The 15875-nt window shown below is 27.7% G+C and overlaps 2 protein-coding genes and 1 long non-coding RNA gene across 4 annotated transcripts in view; 2 read left to right on the top strand and 1 right to left on the bottom strand.

The window, feature by feature from the left end:
- Positions 1 to 8206, top strand: part of LOC114124883 (serum response factor homolog) — a 72628-nt gene extending 64422 nt beyond the window's left edge. Inside the window, exon 4 of the mRNA XM_050204321.1 lies at positions 7800 to 8206. Within this exon, the coding sequence (XP_050060278.1) occupies positions 7800 to 8047 (248 nt within the window). The 3' untranslated portion in view covers positions 8048 to 8206. The remainder of the gene's footprint in view (positions 1 to 7799) is intronic.
- A 2743-nt stretch (positions 8207 to 10949) lies between these two features.
- LOC126551310 (uncharacterized) overlaps positions 10950 to 15875 on the top strand; it is an 8546-nt gene continuing 3620 nt past the window's right edge. Inside the window, exon 1 of the long non-coding RNA XR_007605189.1 lies at positions 10950 to 11531. This is a non-coding gene — a long non-coding RNA (uncharacterized LOC126551310). The remainder of the gene's footprint in view (positions 11532 to 15875) is intronic.
- Positions 12531 to 15875, bottom strand: part of LOC114124962 (uncharacterized protein CCDC198-like) — a 7311-nt gene continuing 3966 nt past the window's right edge. For both annotated transcript variants that reach the window (XM_027988422.2, XM_027988430.2), the window contains exon 3: positions 12531 to 13653. In XM_027988422.2, the coding sequence (XP_027844223.2) occupies positions 13528 to 13653 (126 nt within the window). In that variant the 3' untranslated portion in view covers positions 12531 to 13527. The remainder of the gene's footprint in view (positions 13654 to 15875) is intronic.

Here is a 15875-nt window from a genome sequence, read left to right as displayed (position 1 = left end):
TCCTACACCAGCGATTATAAAATATATACTTAAAAAAAAATTTTTATTATAAAAATTATTTTTTAGATTAAAATTAGTTTCAATGCATTTTAACTTAAATCAAAATATTGAATATAGATGTATCAATATAAAATTATTATAAATTGTAACTATAGGTATTAATTAAAAAATTAAAAAATGAATATTTTTAATTTAACCGTTATATGAGTATTATCAAACATGTAGATCACACAATTTATATTATATGATATATGACATAATAGATTTTTTTTAGGGCATCAACATCCGGGTTCTAGTATTTAAATAATAATATTATTACCTATGGTTTGTTTGTGTATTATAATGATCACATCACATCACTCAAAAAAAATGTATACCTATACCTGATCATCTTACAGTTTAAATTACAAATTATTATCAAAGATTCTAGGTTAGTTACCACGTAACTATTATAAATGTAGGTACTATATATATATTCTTCATGTTACGGTCGTACAATTTTTAAGATCTTTGTCAAAATTATTTTAAATAATTCTCATTCAGACATAAGTATAAATACCACTGTAATTCATGTCATTACTTCTTGTCAATTTTGTCTTTTAAAACATATAAATTATTTATTGTTTATATTTTAACTAACGTGCATAGTCTAAGTCTCAACATTTTTGTTCGTATATACGCTCTCGCGGTATAAGCACTCGAAACGTGGTCGTATGCTGTTTTTTCCATATCTGAGTTCAATATTTTATCGTTATTTTAACATGTACAATAGTCGATAACCACAAATGTTATTCAGCCGATGAAAAATAATTGTGTTTATCAATAATTGATTCTGCATTAATATAATATTATTAATATTGTGTCTATTAACTACGATGACGGCGATTTCGATAGGCAAACTAAAGGCACGTAAAACGGGCACACACGAACAAATGATGAATTTATGTACATAGTAAGTATCTTTGGTTTACGCACACATAAAACCGTGGCCGCCACCTGCTGCTTGTCGATATATTGGTTAAGTCATTAATGTTACGCCACAAATTAGCCTAATCATCGGCACTGCATTGTGTGCGTACGTTGTCGGTTTTGGTAATGTTTAGTTAATCTGTCTTCCGTCTCCTCTCTCTCAATCACGAACGTACGCGTATACCCACACCGTGTGCGTTCCGTGTTTTCAACGGAACTTCTCTTATACATTTTCTTCTCTTACTTCTTCGACGGTACATTCCACAATGACTGGGCGGTGATTTTCCACTGGATAACGCGTGACAATATAATATACAATATTATAGGTATATTGTCAACAGGCAATGGTGGTCGCGGTGATAGTTTTTTTTTTTATCACCCTTGAACTTTATGTCTCGGAGCCTTGGATCCACTTGAATCTGCATGAATATTATATTTTAACATAACTGACGTTTGGGAAAAAAACTATAGTTTCATTATTATTATCGTACATTTTATCATAGTTATTAATTTAGACACCAAATATTCGTCATAATAATTTACGGTCGAAGAGTAATGCAGTTGTATGGACTGAAAATAAAACGCGTATTCGCGTACATTCGATTTTTTAAAATGTAGTCTTTGATAAATACTACACAGTGAGTTCTTATTGTATATTGTTGATGAAATTGATATTATTTATATTTATGAATATAAAGAGATTCAATGCTTAATGTAAATTTAAAATAACAAATAATGCAATACAAATATAAATAAACAAGAATAAAAAACTGTTTTAATTGCAATTTGTGCACTAAGTGTCTAGGCTAATTAATTTTTTGAAATTTTAATTTAATTGAAAATAGTATTTTTGCATAATTTTATGTTATTACTAAACAACTATTTAAATAAAATTATATTTTTACAATTTTTATCTTAATCATTCATTGCTTTATGAATGACAATTCCTACACTTTTAACTGTATTTTCTAAAGAAGAATATTTTTCGCATTACTTGTGGATACATAAAAATGAAATTTCAAACAAGTATATAATTAGATATAACTATTTAAAACTTATTTAATTTTAAAATGTAGTGATTTTTTTCAAAAATTGTTTTCAATGGCACTTATATAGATAACCATTTATACTGTTAGTTACGTAATACGATACGGTAAAGTCCTATAAAAAATACGACAGTATTTTCATTTAATTAAATAACTTTTGAGTAATACACATCGCAATTTCTATTTTTATTTCAAATTAAATTAGAAACTATTTGTAGCACCTGTGTATTTACATATTTACACTGAAAACGTACACATAATATTTAACAGTCATTCTAATCGTTACATAAACAATGCGGAGATTATACAAGAACCTAATGTAATCTCCACTACTTTGTGAAGTAAAGTTTGAACGACCGCGTAGAACTAAAATGTGATATTATGTATAATTTATTACTATTATTATCACTATTATTATTATTATTATTTTATCTTTACGTTTATGTGTGAGGTGCGTCCGTACTCGAAGTATATAGGTATGTAGCCTACTCAATGGCTAACAGCAGTGTTATGTGGTTATATTGTGTTGCCATCGTCGTCGTCGTCAACGACGGCGACGAAGTGTCAAGTACTTCGTGACAAAGAGAATTTAACGTGTCATTTAGGACGTATGTAATTGTTTGGATTTTCACCGGCAGGTACAATTGTCGCCCCTTCTCGCGGGCATGTGTGTTTTTTTTTTACTTCTAATCGGTCTTTGTACCTATGTGTATACGTATAAATGTATATGCAAAGATATGTAAAAGAAAAATGAAAGAATAAATAGACCTAATGATATTTTGGGAGGGGACGAATGAATAGAGGGGAGAAATGTTTCTACAAGACGCGTGCCCGCGTAAACGTATCCATCGTTTACGACAACGATTATTATTGGACACATTCCCGCGACCGGATATGGAATGCGCTCTATTATTTTTATTCTACGATATTGAATACCGCCTCGATGATCACAATGTTATGTATATTTTATATGTACGGCTCTATAGCATATGGTACTATACCGTATACTGTTGTGATTAGTACGCCCGCGCACCTGTCCATGTATAATATATACAGTATATATTATATATGTACAGTACTACAGTGTATAAAGTAGCGTAATCTGCAAACATCGGGTTTCTCTTTTTCTTTGTCGAATTTTAACAAACAATACTTTCTGACACAACGAAGAAACAATAATATAGGTACCATAAAATACAATGTTTAATGTAATAATAAAAACAATTTTATAAAATAGCTTTTATGTATCATAATATATGATAAACTGTTATGTGTAGATTAATATTCTACGCATAATGCTTCAATGCTTGTAAATTACATTGGCATTAACGCTATTTTTTTTATTTTCCCAACTACACAATGAAACTAATCTATTTTTAAAACGTAATGTACACATTAAAATATCTTGTCAATGCCAAACATCAAACATGTATTTTTGTGTGAAATTTAAATTCATTTGGTGTAGAACATTACTTAAATTTACCTAAGATATATCGTTTAATATGATTAACCCAAAAGGATGTTTTAGTTTTTAATTGAATAAATAATTTTATATTTAATTAGACGTTTTAAAGTCGATAGTGGGTATGTGCGTGATGATATTCATACAAATGATTTAACTTAAGCACTTGGTACTTAAAGAATTTATGTTACGCGTTTTGAATTATTTAATTTGTCATAAGAAATCGCATTTTTATAAATTTTACTATTCTTGTATTATAACTATACTAATTTAAAATCATCATTGCTAAGGCTAACAAAAATCGTGGCTATCCTGTTTATAATTTATGCGGTATTTTTCCCGAATGGTATGACCTATAAAAGGTTTTCCATTATTTAAATTTTTTAATGACAATAATAAAAATAAGTTTTCAAGTATCAATAAAATATATCTTTAGATTTTAAATTAGAATTCAGATCACACTTATGATATACATACTATTTCTAAAGAATAATATAGGTAATGGTTTCATCTTACAAATAAATATGCATTTTTTATACTGTTTTTTTTTTATTTATACTCGTAATTTAACAAATTAACAACAATAATATATCAAATAATTATTTAACATTCACTGTTTTCTTCTCATTATCGTTGTTCTTTCAAACATTTTATTTTATGTATTTTATACATTTAAAATTTAATTTTTCGCTAAACGTTTTAGTAATTTATTAATATTTTTATATTATAGTATAATATTTTATTTTAAATGTATATTTTTTTTTACATCACATTGTATATGTTGACCTATTTATAATTTCTGTACGATGTTATTTTTAACGGTTCTGCCATTTTTATTTTTATAATAATTTCTAAATAAGTTATAACAACATACCACATACAAAAAGCCGCGGTCTTTGAACTCATTAATGATTTTTCTTAGTACGTTGTTTTAAAAATCAATTTTTTTTAAATATTTCTAAGTATAATTATATAAATGAGAACATTTTAGTTTATTTTTTAATTATTACTTGATTTGAAATGAAGTTCAGATATTATTTATGGTAATCTTAAGTCTACTAAAAACTTCAAAGTACAAATATACCACAAATACTTTCTTAAAAATACTACTTTATATTTTATAGTACAATAATAATATTGTTTCCAATTTTACATAATACTTGAACAGAACAGAAATAGGTCATCGATTGAAAGTGTCAAACTCAGAATCATATACATGAGTAGTTTTTGAAAACTAAAATTCAACACGGCCTACTATAATATTTAATATAATTACGTACGCTTATATTATATAGATGTCAGCAAATGCGGTATTTCGCGAAACACTTTCCAAGTATAGAAAACTGCGATACAGTCTGCACTCTGCACAGCTCGATTATGTATACATTTGTCTACAACGCGTGTTCGTTAATCTATTGTTTATTATACTCATAAATTATATTCTATGCATATAGCACCTAATATTCTTAAGACTTTAACATACAAGTATACAACACACTCTCACACACACAAAAAAAAGGTTATTAAAAAATAACCGCGTACTCGCGCCGTAAACTGTTGCGATTGAGTCATTATGAAATACGGTTGTGTCGTCGACGTTATTTTTGTAGGTGTATAATATAAAACACAATATATGTATTTTTAGTGCGGACTGCGGAAGTGGCCCCATCATTGATTTCCTGTCATATTGATGAATGAAGAGTGAATAGATGATTTTGCGAGTTCCTCAAACACTTCGCGCATTGACAAGTAGCTTTGCGCTGCTGTCGTTTAATATATAACTAATATTGTTCGTGCGTATAGTGTATACAAATATATAAGCAGTACCTATATATACAGAAATGTTGATGTGAATACTGTCGAACGGTGGTTATAACTTATATATTATTTTATATTAATCGCAGTAATTCCCATTCTTTTTTTCTATTACTGCATACACGCATAACGGTACATTTGTATTGTATTTAGTACTTTGGTATAGGTACGTATATAGGTTCTCGTAATCATAATGCAACGGAATAATTTAACAAACAATGGTACGTCATGAATTTTAAAACATCATAATATATCGTATTTGTATTTTGTACATACGAATTATATCGTTATAGTACACTGCAAGAAACGGCCAAAGGCGAAAAAAATCCGATAAATTTAGAAACGAGTTTCAATCATTGAAAAAAAAAATCTCTCAGAGTACACGAACTATTTGATGTTCTACCGCGAGACAGTATTGTAGAAGGGGTGTATATTATTATATCATTTATATCGTTATAATTTTTCTTCGCTCTACTCACGGAGATCGGCGTTATTATAGTATACGATCAGTGAATACATGATATAATACCACTCTTCGCTGACCGAACTTTTACTGCGAAAAAATTTTAACATAATAATATATACATATTATTATTTATACGCTTAATATATACCTACCTACGTAACTCTATGTTACCTCGCACATTAGCAATCGTTTTATGATGGCAAACACACACACACACACTTCGGCCTAATAAAATATTTAACGTGCACGCTCGACGAATAATATTCTTTATACAGCGTTTTATTTACATTGCTCGGCCGACCGTATTATGCATTAAATCTCATAAAATATTCAGCGGGTTCTCGTTTGCCTATACATAATGATACACATACAATATATTATAATACGCTATTGTTGATAGGTTGTGATTTGAATGATTAGATGGATCATATAATACACAGATGAGTGTAATATATACCTATAGAGATATTATTATATACAGCGGTGTGTGGCCGTGTGGCGTCTGAAATGTGTTTTTATTGCCAATTATTACTACAAGCAGATGTGCGTGCGTATATGTAAATAAAATAACTACGAGAAGTGTTTTTTTTTTTGTTTTATCGTGACTCTACCTAGACGCTATTAGTGAGTACGTTACATTTTTTTCATTACCGAAACCGTTTTTAGTTTCTTCTCATCGATTCTATTTACGTGTATGTCGTTTTTATATTTACACACCATATGACTGTATATTATAAGAACACAACTTACACGACGGTACTAAAACAAAAACCGAGAAAACTTATATCGTCCGTATGTGACTGCAGTCCGTAGTCCACTCGTCGTGCAAAACGACGAAACTGGCAAATTAATGGTGATTGAAATCGCTTGATAACTTAATGCTCAGTTTATTAATTATTAGAGTATTTTGATATATGTATATAAAACTCAAATTTAAACGTTTAGTTAATCAATTATTACAGTATTGGATAGACAACATTTCGCATAAATCACTATCACATTTAATTATAATGTAATAATAATTTATTATGTTTAGATGATCTTGGATAAAACGCGTGATTTTTTTGACCAAGTGATTAAACATTAAACTCTTACTTCACTTTAGTTAAAGATACTTTATATATTTATTATGTTTTATGCGTATTAATTTTTCAATTCTGAGTAATTTGAAAATTTTTATACTTTTATATTTTAATGTGATCAATGGGGGGGGGGAAGTTGAAAACCTAACCTTGCCACCCCGAGCACGACTCTGGAAAAAAATAACGTCATCGTCATATTATCGTAATTATATTATAAATTTGACTTGTCGTCACGTACTCGTATTATTACACATCGATAAAGACGTAACATTACAAACGTATGGTATAATGTTCTATGTATAGAAATGTAACTCACTACTTATGAGTGTTTGTATAAATATTAATATATGTGGTGCTTGGTAGATTAATAACGTTGTTCATCCATATATATCACTAATAAGTACTAGCTGTATACCCAACTTTCAACGTCGTCCTGATTGTAATATGATTAATTGGAAACAACGAGATAAAAATCCTATTGAATCTATACTAAAATAATTGTAGGATAATGTACAGAGACCGGATATTTCAAGATTTAAGAAATTAGTACCTAACCTAAATCTTAACATGCACACCAGCCCAGGGAATCTGAATATAAAAGCTTCTTTTTATTACAAGTTTAATTCTTCGAAAGTCACGAATACTTACTTTAATCTTACAAACTATGTATGAATACTAATTTTTACCAACTGTTTAAAAAGTGGTGCCTGAGTTTACTAATTGTGCGTATACATATAGTCAACTATTTCGAATTTATAAATGTGATGGCAATAAAGAATATAACCTTTGCGTCAGACAAATGACTTATACAGTATATATATTACAAAATTTGTCACTTCGTCGAGTTTCTCAAAACGCGACAGAATTTATTATGATATTAAATGTGAAATATATATCCTTAGAAACCTTACATAACATTTTCGTTTAGAATTCATGGGTTTTTATTTAATTTGTCACAGGGATTTTTAGATTGACGTCGAGCAACGCAGAATTGGTGTACTCAAACCTAGCAGCTATGGTCAATTCATCTGGTGCTTCCGGTCCTCAGCAGCAGGCTGCCGTCCTGTTCCGGTTAGGACAGCTAGGTCGGCAGCTTCAAGCGTCCGGACAACAACCGTTCATACTACCGATGCCGAATCCGCCAGCGGCACATCAGACACCTGCCGATCTCAGCAGCAAGTCGTCGCGGAATAAATCAGAACTCTGAAATCCTTACAGACGTCTATGTAACGTCCAAAGTACATGATATTATAATAATATATACTTAAATATACATGTGCACGCCCGCGATAGCGTCTTACAAAATATTTTTATGTTTATTATTATTATTATTGTTACGATATGTTATATAGATTTTTTTCACACACTTTTTTGACATTGATCCTTTTCGCATTTTTGAATCTTTTAATATGTACATATAGAATACTTTTCTTTTTGGTTTCCGGTTCGTGTACAATTGTCGCCGTGGGGCTTCAAATATCTGCCCCAAATGCATCTGGAACAGTGAAATAAGGATATTGAAGATATAATCACTATGTGCATTTTATATAAAGATATACTCACATAATAGGTATATACCGTTTTGCATAGGCTATAAATATATTTTTTGCAAAAGAACCCCCTTAAGCATAATTTATTTTTTATCATGAAATTTACGGTTTTTAGTCATAATACTACCTTTTCCGGTAAGCGTAAACAAAATTTTACGTTGACGTGTTACAAAATCCTACATATTAATCATTTATATATACCTTTAATACAATAATATCTTATTGTTTTTATTTGAATTTGAGTTTAACATCATATTATAAAAAAAAAATAATTTCTTCGATAAAAATTTGTAAAATAACATTTATTTACGTATACGAATTAATTAAAAAAAAAAAATTATATAACGCTACCTATGTCATATATTATACATACAGTACATCAAAATTATAAATACTAAAAAAATAACATTATTATGTACAGTCGTACACTGCATAAACACTATGAAAACTGCATGTAATTGTGTATGTGCGTTAATTTTAAAGTTGTCGTTCAGAATTAATCGTTCTTTCCAGTAAGTTGTTTTTTGACCTCCTGAAATGACGTCATATTTCACGATAAAATTGACCAATATTTTTTCACATATATATCGGTTTATTTATTTATTCGTATGACATGTATCAACTATCAGTGATAATATTATTCGTGATATTATTCTAAAACAACTTTTATTCAATTTCTAGTTTTGTTTATTAAAATAAATTGTAAATCATTCACATGAATTGCATGTATTATGTATTATGTATTTTAAAACTTATACTTATCCATTTCAATTTTATCTGCTATTTTCTATACATATGAGTATTAAACCTAGTTTGCAGTTTAATAATAATTTTGTAATATACTTTCATCACTTAGATATTTTAAAATGAAATTACCGTATTTTCACGAGATACAGTTAAATATAAACTTTAAAAAAATTGATCAAACAAATAATTGAATGTATTAATCAAAATATTTTTCATAAATCTATTATTCTAACTTATTATAATTTTGTAAAATAAATCTTTCAAATAAATTTAATACTGAACCTAATCTACTTATCACGATCAATAATAAACAATGAAACAGTAACACAACGTAATTTTCGGAGTTAAATTGGATCAATTTTACTTTATAAAAAATGCTATATTAACATCAAATCCAGTGTCTGGCTAAAATTATGTAATTATTGTGTTACGAGGCTGTTTATATTTTAAATCTATTTTAATTTTTGACCATTTGAAAAAAAATTAAATATTCCAAACTATAACCGACACTTATAAGTTGTTCCTTTTTATCTACCTCTTCCATCTATCTTTATTCGTAAAATGTATTAATTATTAAAGCTATACCAATGATTTATTTATTATATTATTATCATTTTTTTTTTTTTATTAATTTATACAAAATCTCAATTGACCAAAGATATATAGGTATATATATATATTTTAAATTTAATAATATAATAATAATTATGTAAAACGTATATTTAAAGTAATAATTTTCGACTGTTTTAAAATGCCTTAGTATGTTATATACACTGTAAATATTGTTATTAATTATTAACCAACATTTTTATAAAAATTACATCAAGTCGATTGTATAATACTAATATATTTTAATTTACCACCATTTAAAAAAAATGTGTATAATTTAAATCGACTTAAACTAATATTATGTGGTGTTTTTTTTTTTTACAATAGATTTGTCCACCGACTGATTATTTTTGTACCTAATTAACAATAATTTTAACATTTTGAACCGTTATTAATAATATTGACTTTGTTTTCTATATAATGTTTTTATGACGCAGCAATATAGTGCGTTTGTTCGATTTATTAAATACGCACTAAAATAGTAAAATCCGTTATTTTTTCTATAACCATCACAAGAACAAGCATTGAATTACCTACCTATAACTCATGTTTCTGAAACAAGCATGAAATGTAAACCAATTTGTCAACCTTATTACACAATCAATTAAAGGAGAAAAGTTTATCTTTAAAAATGTCATAGATTTATGATATAAATAACAGGAAAATATTATAACTATTTCATTGTGTTTATTATACGATTTATATCCAGCATCCCGAGTCTATTTTATTGTTTTGATAATTTTGTACTTTTATTTTATAATATATCATGCATATTTGTTTTAGGAAAATTGTAAAATATACAGTTCACCAGAAAAGTTGTAGACAATATGTTATAAGTTATAATAGTTGCGGCTGAAAAATGTAAAAGTATGATTTTTATTTCTTTTTATTTTCACACACATTCAAATTTAAAAACAATTCAACACTAGAACAATAACTATAAAACAAAATTAAAATAAGTATAATATTTTGTATCACTTTAGAATAAAATCCAATATAGGTATATTTTCGTATTTAGGCATCTACAAGTTTTAAGACTCAAAAACTATTTAAGAAATTTGACTTCAGAATTCAATGTATTGATGGGATTTACATTATTTATCAATTCATCAAGCCATTGACGTACATGACAAAATATTATTAAACTGAATTTCCAACAGTGACAAAGAGGGAAATTTAAATTTAATATAAGTAATTTGTTTTATTATTATGAATTTTGCAAAAACAGTTAAAAATTAAAAATATAACGTAATACAAAAAAATGTTTAACTACGTTCATAATTCTTGTTTTTAATAATTTGAGAGAAAGATAACTTTGTCCCGGTTCTCTCCTCAACCCACTCTAACTCCCACCCTCATAAAAATATTTAAATACTTTATAACATTGAACGCATCATGTAATCAATTTTAATTTTAAAGTGATGGAAGTAAAAATGGTCATTATAGTCAAAATTAGTTTAAACTGAAAAATTTTATAGGTCAACAATTACTACTAATGGAATTTACATGTTTTTTCAGGTAATATGTTTTTCAAAAAACCAGAGCAAGTCAACATTGAGTTTTGACATATTGAATAACATAAATATATAATATGGTTCGCACACTAAACAAATTGAGTATAAACTATGAAAAATAATAATATAAACTGTTTATTGGGCACATAATAACGGTCGGAAAATTTCACCAAGTTAAAGATTCAATTTAGAAGTATAAAATCCAATTCTTTTAAACTTTTATTAATCAAGTCGAATTGAAAACCTAAGTGTGTACTGCACATATGTATAAGTAAGTTCAATACATTCAATTCTGTGATGTAAAATTTAAACTATGCTATATACTCGTAGTTTTAATATAATAACTACTAATAATAAGTAATATAGGTATACTTATAAATTATAATATATTATAGTTTCAACTATATGAACCATACGACGATAACTATATTATTGGCGTGTTTGCCGCAAAATGATTTATAAACTTATACTTTATAGACCTACTATTGTCACTATTATCCGTGTACGGCACACAAACAAGTGTACAAGCAATCGATGTAAATTTTTAAATTTTATCGGTATGATATTTTTATAATAATACACATTAGTATACTTAAATAATTTAAGCAGACCATCGATCGTACAATATAATAATAACAACAATAACGCCACATATTGGTATATCAAAGCTTACCTCTAAGCGGCCATAATTATTATAATATCGTTATTATCTTTACTATTCACCAATATCTTGACAGATTATAACAATATAAATCGTAATAAAAATCAACAATACCACGCAAATTTTAGTACGACCGTATTATTATACGCGTAGGTACCTACAGTATAAAAAATACTGTAATCCGCAGCAATAATCTAGTCGACTTATATTTTGTGGATTATAGCCTATAGGTAACGTATTTAAATAATAATTTATAAATAAATATATAAATTTACATAGCTCATATATTTAACCGTCACTGGTACCTACGTAATCGAAAATGTGCCTTAATTTTTTAGAGCCAAACAATGTATAGATATAAACAACCGGACGAGTCGGGGCAAATAATTGTAGCGTCTAGTACTCAAATTGCTGCAGGTGACAGATATCGTAGAGATCAGTACTGTTAAAAGGGCGTTTGTCGTAGGTACAAAAAAAAGTATTGATTCAAACACCATTCGCAAATGCAAATTGACAACTATGGAATTCAATAGAAAGGCTTTCAAAAAAATATTTCAATGCTGTGTATCACATTGAACATAATATTCTTTATTATTCGACGAAGTAGGTATATACTTAAACATATTACGTATACATGAATATATATATATATAAATATCATATAATAGAAACATTAAAACGAATATTATTACAATATAATCGATAAACCTTCAAACATAATAATATAACAACAACAATAATGATAATAAATCGATAATTAACTAATATAGGTATTAATACAAATCACAACTGCATATGGTATTGATTTGGCAGACTTGACTAGACTGTGATAGAAAATGTTTGTAGGCACGCAGCGACAAACCCTGTGAGGTACTTAACTATATTTATAGTTTTTCATTAAAATCAATGGGAGAGGGGTGATATTTTTTCCCGCCTAATATGTGTTTGAAGTCACTGCAGTGAAAATTATACGATGGTAACGAATACATGATAACATATTATTGTATAACCTATTGTATACAAAATTGAAAACTGATAAATGTAAGCTCAGCGTTCGCATTAATTGCCAACTTATATTTTTAAGAGGACCCGCTTAACTCTTTTTTGGTTATTTTCTTTTACATTTTAATTTTTAAACAATACAAAGCAAAAAAAAATTATATTAGGATTATATGTATACATTATATATAATACATGTACATGTACATGTATGTGTTTAGATTATCTGGAAAATAACGAACGTAATCGTATTTGGGCATTATACATACTTGATGCAATATGTAACGGAAAGTCTAAAAGGAAGCATATTTTATTACCTACTCGCTGTAACTTTATTTGTACAGTTCGCTATAATATTCTTACCTATAATAATATACAAAATGCAATCATTAAAAGTGTGTAAAAATTAAATAGGCGAATGCGGCTAAAATAAAATATCAGAATTAACAATTAATTATTATAATAAATGTTTGATAAATATATTATATACGTAAACAGAACAACAGTAACGTTTTCATCTAATACGCGATAAAACCGTATAATATGATGGACATGTTTTATTGTAGGTATATAAATAATTTTAAATAGGCATAATAATTATTATTTTTTAAGAATCTTCTTCGCCCACGTTATCTGCATCCTCCACCAACGCATCGTCGGCGTTCATCTTGTTGGCGCTGTTGTATCGGGGCCGCATCAGCGTCTTGGCCGACTCTATCCTCTGGCTTAGGATCTGTAAGCAATTTTTGTTTTATGCAAAATTATTGTAAAACAAATTTATCAAACTGTACGCAAATGTGAGTACATCGTTTAAAAGTCTCAAAAATCGAACACATATTGTGACAATAGTGTTTTGCGGTGTCAAAAGATACACCACATATATAAGCGTATGCGTGGTGTACATATTTATATTGTTATGATTTATTTTGAAACCAATTGCAATTTATTTACAAGATATCTTTAATCGATAGTTATGCCACATACGTATGTATACACTATATATTATATATTATAAAATATTATTTGAACCACATTGAAGGGTTGCTATATTATGTTAATATATTATTATTAAATGTACGTATGTAGGTATGTTACTATATAATATACATAATAGTTTGATTACGATACGTAATTATAATTCAATTCACAACTCGTATCATTGACTGATGAAATTGCGTCACGCAAAATACCTATACGCATTTATTATATCGCGTATTCTGCGCGTGTCAATTAATTATAACCATTATGATTACGGTTTAAAAGCTATAGTTTGGAAATGAAAATATGAATTTGTTAACAGCGAACGCACAATGGTCACAATGTTCGTTTGCCACGATACGATGCGTTATTAGTTATTACTATTATCACATTAGAATATTATTGTATTATTGTTGTAATAATGTAATATATAATGTTATATGTCTGACATCGGTTGTACGGTAATTGTGTGTACACAAGGCTGCAAAGATCAATAAAAATAGTATTTTATAAAATTGTATAAAATTTCACGACCGCGACATGCCTTAATTATTTAATTACAAACGCAATTTTCAAAGAACGACATATTTTTTAGATAGGAAATAGTTTTAGTATATATTTGTTATTTTTGATTTTATAGATAATTTTCCAACGCGTTTTATGAAATGCGCGTATCCTGATAGAAATAAAAAGTAATAAATACAAGTGTATAATGTACAAGTATATGTATACTTGTATAACCGAACTTCATTGAAAACATGTTTTTTGTACGTGACTATGTTAAACTAAAATTGTAACGTGCTAGACATTGTATGTATTGGCCTACCAATCAGTTGTTTTTTTTTTTTTTAAATTTGCTACCTATTATAGTTACCTACTAGTTTTTATTATCGTCCCACCACACTGTTCGTTGTACTCATAAATTTGTATATACCTTACCTAATATAATTTACAAACAATAATAAATAATTTTTTACAATTTATTGCCTAGTACGGTCAATATATAAGTAATTAATTAATACTCGATAATTACACTATTAAACACAAAAATAATGCGATTTCATAAAAGTCCTTGGTTCTGACTATATTTTTTTCATAATAATTTAACGCAATAATAATTTTACAGAGAAAAACTCATCAATACAATTATATCAATTCATTTTAATGATATTTTGAAATAAAATTTTTTTAAGATATAAACGCGCATGATACCACACATATAATAACAAATACTAACATGATAGTACAATAAAACACAATTCAGCGTTTTTCACTTTTAAGTAGTTTTAACTCAAAAGTATTTCTCTTTTTCTAACTAAATTTACTTGGTGTCAGGGCGATACTTTGTCAAAGGTTTTATGAAGGGGTGAACGATATAACAAAAGTTAGAAGTATCTCAATTTTCGATGAGCAGAGAAATGGTAACATTTTAACTGCTAAATTAATTATTCAAATTTAAAATATTTTCAAAGTGTAATTGTTAGTTTTAAATTTCATTTTTATTAATTAATTCTCAGAAGAAACAGATTACCGATTTGTACACACAAGAATCAATTCGATCAGTAAAGTTTTATGATGATAAATTGATAAATAATTTTAATCGGGAACCAATTCGTACACTGTATTCGACCCTGGAATCAAATTCTATATTATCCTTGTATTAATAAATATATAACATACATACTACGTAGGCTCAATCGATAGCAACGAATCCACCTTACATACTATGCCATTATGTATTATTTGTACACTAAATTGGTACTACGTTATTTGCTCAATACAGGTCCTGACGCATTTTACAAGTGCATAATAATATTTGGTCTGTAAATTTACCAGTCTTTACAAAAAAAGCCACAATCCCTTCCCCTTCACAATTTTTCACCCTCCAGAATGTGGCACATTAAATATTTTTCGTTTTATTATTTACGTGTCTCCCTATAATTATGTAATATGGAAAACGCGTGAATAAATAATAAC

Source organism: Aphis gossypii, chromosome 3 (assembly GCF_020184175.1).
Source record: "Aphis gossypii isolate Hap1 chromosome 3, ASM2018417v2, whole genome shotgun sequence".
Classification (NCBI taxonomy): domain Eukaryota; kingdom Metazoa; phylum Arthropoda; class Insecta; order Hemiptera; family Aphididae; genus Aphis; species Aphis gossypii.
This window is presented reverse-complemented; position numbering and strand designations above follow the sequence as displayed.